This window comes from Amyelois transitella, chromosome 2 (genome assembly GCF_032362555.1).
Source record: "Amyelois transitella isolate CPQ chromosome 2, ilAmyTran1.1, whole genome shotgun sequence".
Lineage (NCBI taxonomy): Eukaryota > Metazoa > Arthropoda > Insecta > Lepidoptera > Pyralidae > Amyelois > Amyelois transitella.
The window spans coordinates 10,552,494-10,558,967 of record NC_083505.1 but is presented as its reverse complement, the minus strand read 5'-3'; the positions used below and the strand labels follow the sequence as shown (position 1 = coordinate 10,558,967).

Here is a 6,474-nt window from a genome sequence, read left to right as displayed (position 1 = left end):
GCGCGCCCTTTTTTTTTAGTGACTTGTCTGTCCTGCATGGACGCATATCTAACAATATTGCGGAACTTATTATACATGCATTTTTCTTGTATTTTGTGTGTAATGTGTGTTGCATAAAATGATGTATTGCATACTATTTCTACTAAAACTGCTGAAAGCGTAAAAGAAAATTGCAAAATTAGCTACTCATATTGCTGTACGGTTATGCCGTGTGGTTCTCGGCATCAATAAAAAAAAGAATAAGACCACTCCATCTATTTCCCATGAATGTCGTAAAAGGCGACTAAGGGATAGGCTTTTAAACTTGGGATTCTTCTTTTAGGCGATGGGCTAGCAACCTGTCACTATTTGAACCTCAATTCTATCATTAAGCCCAACAGCTGAATTTGGCCTATCAGTATTTTCAAGACTGTTGGGTCTGTCTACTACGCAAGTAGTAGTACACGTTATTATATGTATGAAGGTACGTATTTCTGTACCATATCGCATAAGTGAGTATGAACCTTTGTTTCATAATTTTGAACGTAGCCTTTTAGTATTTCCAAGACTGTTGGCTTCTATCCTACCCGCAAGGGATATAGATTGGGTATATCAGATATATAGTTAACTTGGTACCAAGCCATTTCACTCGTGTAGCGATTTATTTCACGTCTACACGATGCTACGCTATCATAGACAATGAAATTTAAGATGAGTAGTTCATTCATTCATTCATATTATTTTTTCATTCTCGTACACCGTCTGCCTCTGAATGGAACATGGCGGTGCTAGACAGGATGTGCACAAGTTCTTGATTTTTGCATTTATCAAATAACTCGACTTTATATTGATTATCGTACTTTTACTTTCTGTATTGTTCTGTGAATTTCAAAAATCAGTCTTAACAATATTCCCTTGCAGGGAGTAAAATTGTGAAATTCAAATTTTGCCATGAAAATTACCACTTCTCTGCTGGTGTAAAAATAATTGTGAAAAATAAACGGCAGAAACTCAGGTAAAATTATTGCTATGTAAAAATTTGGTATGACAAATAGGTTCCTAGTTTTGAGTGTCTATATCAGACAGCATCCCACCTCATAGATGACTATGCCCCATTTTGGTTCAAGTTCACTCTTCGTGTTATTTTACTTATTTTTAGGTGCTACGCTCTGTATTATGCTATCAACATATTCTAAGTCGAAAAATCAAGGTGTATTTAGTACCTATTTAAATTACGCGAATAGATTTCCTTTGTGCTCCTAATAATCACGTGTAGTTTGGCTCGTTATGAGGTCAATAACTGCTGAATTCCTCGATACTGGGACATTATTAGCAAGTGAGAAAAGTGACTGTTAATACATAAAATCTTTGATGGCTTTTGACGTTTACCTATGCAGATTTACAAGGGATACATTCGAAGGACATAGTTAATATACCTATGCATATTTTGCATAGTTTTGTAAAGGTGCAATTCGCATGTGCAACTGCATAATAAACCAGGCATAGGGCGCAGGGCAAGAGCACTGGAAGGGGTAACGCGGGGTGTAGTGCGGGCGGGGCTCGTCCGGCAGTCAGCTGTGCGAGTGTCATGTTGTCGCGATGCGCCGCGCCGTGGGAAATGGCCTAAACCGTGTCCTCATTAAATCCCCAAGAAATTTGACGCTTTTTATGTCCATTGCTCAAAATATTTTGAACAAAAACATCTGAACTGTAGTGATTAGAGTATTTAATCAGGTGTGTATGTAATTCAAATGTATATAGAACACATCTTTGATTGCATTGTCCTTTTTTGTCTAAGTAGAGCTAAAATCCTCCCACAAAATTTTATGTGTGGTTTATGTACTTATCAAGTGAAATCTTTGATGCTGATTCATCAAACACTGACTGAGATGAGATTACTTTCAAAGACTAAAGAATGAGAGGATCTTATCCATGGAAATTGAATGTTCAATTAGTGATGAATGTTTTTTTTTACATTTTGCTAATCAAAATTTGTTAACACTTCAAAACTTATATGTAAAAATAAAATAGGTAGGTATTTATGTAAGAATACCACTATTTCATTTATTGTAATATTTGAATATTCTCTTTTACAATGAACAATAAAATCAATAACATTTTTTTTATTTCAACTATTCATTTTATTATGCAATGAAAGGATATGAAAAGAATTGTAACCATAATGCACTGTTGCATAATTAGTTCAGAACTTAATCTCGGTAAGGTTCTGTGTATTCATATTTGCATTGTTTCATGAGTGTATGTTTGGCATTGACCATTGTTGTGCAATCAGCAATTTTCAATAAAGTTCTCTTTATAGCTTGCATTGGAAAATTATTATAACCAGCCATATACCTATACACATAGCTGAATTTTTAATCAGTGTTTAGTTTCGAATTATGCATTTCATTTACTTGAACAAGTAATTTCAATTCACACTGTTTTTGTTTTTTTTTTATTAAAGTTTCCATGTTCACTGGATATGTTAACTCAGATTTGATTATGTGAATTTATTTCAACTATCATCCATTAATCAATATTTTTTAGACGAGCTGAAAAAATACCTTTCAACTAAATACTGAATAGTAGACAATTTTATACATGTCTTTGCCCTCCCCTCAAGTCTTATCAGAAACACATTTTGATTTTAACAGTCTAAACCTAATTTGCACAAAAAAGAAAGACTGAAGTTTAGATCAATTGCTCATACTCATATGAAGTCACAGTCTATTTGAAAAATATGAAACTGACATACACAGTGTGGCATCTTGACTGAATTTTTGCAGTCATTTGATTATCCATGATAACTATTGCTGGAATTAATAATTTTAGAATTCAGTAGATTATTTATGAAAAGAATATCTCTGTATAAGAAATATATGTATTCTTTGTATAAATTATTATATTTTCCTTATAACTCTCTGGCTTGTAACAACAATTTGGAACTGACAGGCGCCACTTTGACCAGGCACTTTCAGTGGAGTCCCGAATATGTTAAAAATCGAATGATACCAATGCAGATAACATAAGCTTATTCTAAACAGTGATCACTTCATTCATTTCAGCACGCCGTGGCGGTCATGGCTACGCTCATCCAGGAAAATGGTATTAAAGAGTTGAGCAAGGGCACCCAGGGGGTGGTGCCTATCCATGGCATATCCGCACACAGCGTCCCAAGTCACATGGTACCCGACCATGAGTACTGCGAAACGAGCACCACAGGGTCGGCATCGCAACCCTGCCAGGACACCGCAGAGCCCACTTCAACGGCCGGCGCTCCCGAAGATGAGGAAGAAACCCCGGAAATAGATATCATGATAAACAATGTCGTGTGTAGTTTTAGTGTTAAGTGCCACCTGAACTTGAGACAGATAGCTTTGAATGGTGTTAACGTGGAGTTTCGGCGCGAGAATGGCATGGTGACTATGAAGTTGCGTCGGCCATACACTACGGCGTCGATCTGGTCCTCGGGCCGCGTCACGTGCACGGGGGCTACCAGCGAGGACCAAGCCAAGATCGCTGCAAGGCGGTATGCACGCGCGTTGCAGAAGTTAGGCTTTCAAGTCCGCTTCCAGAATTTCCGCGTAGTCAATGTACTAGGAACATGTCGAATGCCTTTTGGTATTCGCATAATAGCCTTCTCCAATAAATATAAAGAAGCAGAGTGAGTATTCTTATGTTTTCTTTACTTTTTGCCATAATATGCAAAAGCAAGATGAATGTGCGTAATGTGGGTAATGTAGGTAGCTACAATTTACAGGCACAAAATATTTTACTCATTAATGGATACTAATGTTATAATGAGTACAATGAAATAATCATTTTTACTGTTGGATATTTATTTCTTCATATCAAGAATTGCAACAAACATGTGGCTATAGGTATTCTTCCAAATCAGAAGCTTTAGAAGATAGGTACCATGAAAATGAATTAAATTACTAGGCTTCAGCTTTGTAAAATATGTAAACTTGAATTTGCAATCCATCTGTTATGTTTGTTTTTAATCAGACTTTGCCAAGTACCTAGCATATAATGACATCCAAATTGGCGTTAGGGTAGACAGAGCCAACATTCTTGAAAAAACTATAAAGCCACATTCAGTTGTATGGCTTAATGTTGGAATTGAAATTCAAATAGTGACAAGTTACTACCCATCGCCTACAAGAAGAATCCTAAGTTTATAGCCTGTCCGGAAGTAGCCTTTTACGACATTGATGGAATAGGTATGGAGTGGTCCTATTTTATAGTACCGGGAACCACACAGCATCTACGTAACCATTGCATTGTATACAAATTCATTGTATTAAATGCAAAATTAGGTATACATATTTATTTGTAGATCGTTAGATAATTTCACTGAATTCTATTGTAAAGTAAAATACTGGTAATTAAAAATCATGCTAAGGTACTTTGTATGTGGATGTGGGTTGGTCTCAGATAATTTTTAAATGCATTGTTGGCATTTGGCCAAATAACGTCGAAATCACACTTGTGATTCAGAGTTTTATCAGCATTATGTTGTAAGTCACTATTGATGAGATTAATCTATCCATCTTATATTTGTTTAATTAATGGCTAATGTTTTGTATTGATAAAGTGAATTTTTCATTGTTATTATTTTTGTTTTTTCAGCTATGAACCAGAGTTACATCCAGGTGTAACATATAAACTATATAATCCTAAAGCCACACTAAAGATATTTTCAACTGGCGGCGTTACAATAACAGGTGATTAATTTTCTTTAATCAGCTTGAGGATTGAAAATTGTTTGAAGATATTTTATGTTTTAATTAAAAAACATCTAAGGTGCATCTTTAACTGCAAGTAGGTACGTAGTTGGTCACATAATTTCTTATAGCACCATGTGCTTATAAAATATTTATGTATAAAAATAGTGAAACATTTTTAAAAGTCCTAATTCATTAAAAAAATACTAGTCAAGGTTTATGTATTATGTTTATGTATGAAATAACCCAGGTGAATTAAAATCCCACTCAAGATAGACTTTTGTCCTGTCGGCGACCTTCCCAAATCTGACATCTGACCGGCAGACGGGTTCATTGACATTGAGTGTAGAGGCCTTTTTCAAGTAAATGTCTTGTTTTCTGTCTGACATTATCTTATTGTTATGGAAAGGTATTTGTCGTGTTGCCTGCTAGAAGATATCTTCGACTTTTGTAGCTGCGACTGTCTGTATGAAAACGCAGCCTTGCAAGCCACGCAAGTTTGTCTGATTCTAAGGAAAAACAGAAATAGATGTATTGACGATTAGTAAAAAATATTAATTTTGTTAACTTTAATCGTGTTCATTATAGTATCAAGGGTCTGTCTATAATTCATGATTTGATTGACTTTTTCCAATCAATTGAAGGTATCTCCCATATAACGCCAACTACAAGAACAGATGGCGGGTCTCATCCCTAATAAGCCTCAGAAATAAGAAATACGACGAAAGGAGGTTTTAACCTCTAAACATTAACGTTTCAGCTCGCAGCGTGAGCGACGTGCAGTCCGCCGTGGAGCGCATTTTCCCACTAGTGTACGAGTTCCGCAAAACGCGCACGGCGGCCGACGAGGAGCTCCTGCGGCAGAAGCGCGCCGCCCGGGCTCCGGCGCCGCCGCCCGCGCCCCGCGCGCCGCCCCGGGCGCCCGGCGCGGACCCCATGCACCTGGTCACGCTCTCCGACGACGACAACGACTCCTGGGAGTGAACCCCCGCTTCCCCCCACCCCAGTGACTCTCTTGACGCGAAACGAACATAGCAATAACTATCGGTTGCTTGTGCAATCGCGCGTGTGTCAACGAGCTGTTCGGTTCATGCCAAAGATATTTATTAGGGAGGTGCTTCGCGCTCGTTTCGGTATCTCGATTCGCCGACGAATCTGTTCTCGTGATGCTCCTGTGACCTCTTAAGTATGTAGGTGATGTTTACGTGTAAACCAAATTTGTCATGAAACTACTACATTGAGAATAAATCTCAATAACGATACTCAGTCTCGTTTTTCATTTGCTGTTATGATTGAGGAATTTGTAGTGATAATAGTGTTCAATAAGATTGTTCTAAGAGATGACTGAATGATTAGTTAGATGTTAGTAATTGTAAATATGAAAAGCTTGGACATTATACGTTTCAATAAAAACACTTTTGTTTTATTGATATTTTGTGCATTTACCTGAAAAGATTTATTAAGTGTGTTAAAAAATTATGAACAAGTGAAATATTGATATTATATAGATGGTTTCTTTATTGGTAATTGATTTTGAATATTCTTTATGTTCATAAGATTTAATGAAATAAATTAAGGAAAATTAAATATGCATGTGAAGACAAACCTTATTAGGTAATCACATATGCTATTATAGTTATTTATAATTTCGAAATGCCACTTTCAATATTTTTCATAAGCTGGTAGTGCTTATAAGATCTAGTTATAGTTATGTTATCGAAACTCGTGAACAATGTGTGTACACAACAGAGAAGTGTTTAATTTTTAT

The 6,474-nt window shown here is 36.4% G+C and overlaps 1 protein-coding gene across 2 annotated transcripts; it reads left to right on the top strand.

Moving 5' to 3' along the window:
* The first annotated feature begins 727 nt into the window (after positions 1-727).
* On the top strand, positions 728-6,132 carry LOC106129049 (TATA box-binding protein-like 1). 2 transcript variants are annotated; one of them, XM_060946388.1, is made up of 4 exons: positions 728-994; positions 3,045-3,643; positions 4,612-4,706; positions 5,467-6,128. In XM_060946388.1, the coding sequence occupies exons 2-4, from the start codon at positions 3,060-3,062 to the stop codon at positions 5,688-5,690; spliced, it is 903 nt and encodes a 300-aa protein (XP_060802371.1). In that variant the 5' UTR covers positions 728-994; positions 3,045-3,059; the 3' UTR covers positions 5,691-6,128. The 2 variants fall into 2 exon arrangements, with proteins under 2 accessions (XP_060802371.1, XP_013182939.1); XM_013327485.2 differs by lacking the exon at positions 728-994 and adding an exon at positions 1,050-1,713 and having other exon boundaries at positions 5,467-6,132.
* Positions 6,133-6,474: the final 342 nt, after the last annotated feature.

Excerpts from the sequence above, each read along its gene's own strand:
- LOC106129049 (XM_013327485.2), top strand. The coding sequence starts at position 3,060 with ATGGCTACGCTCATCCAGGAAAATGGTATTAAAGAGTTGAGCAAGGGC. Across the intron at positions 3,644-4,611 it reads AATAAATATAAAGAAGCAGA|CTATGAACCAGAGTTACATC; the intron begins GTGAGTATTCTT and ends TTGTTTTTTCAG. Across the intron at positions 4,707-5,466 it reads TGGCGGCGTTACAATAACAG|CTCGCAGCGTGAGCGACGTG; the intron begins GTGATTAATTTT and ends TTAACGTTTCAG.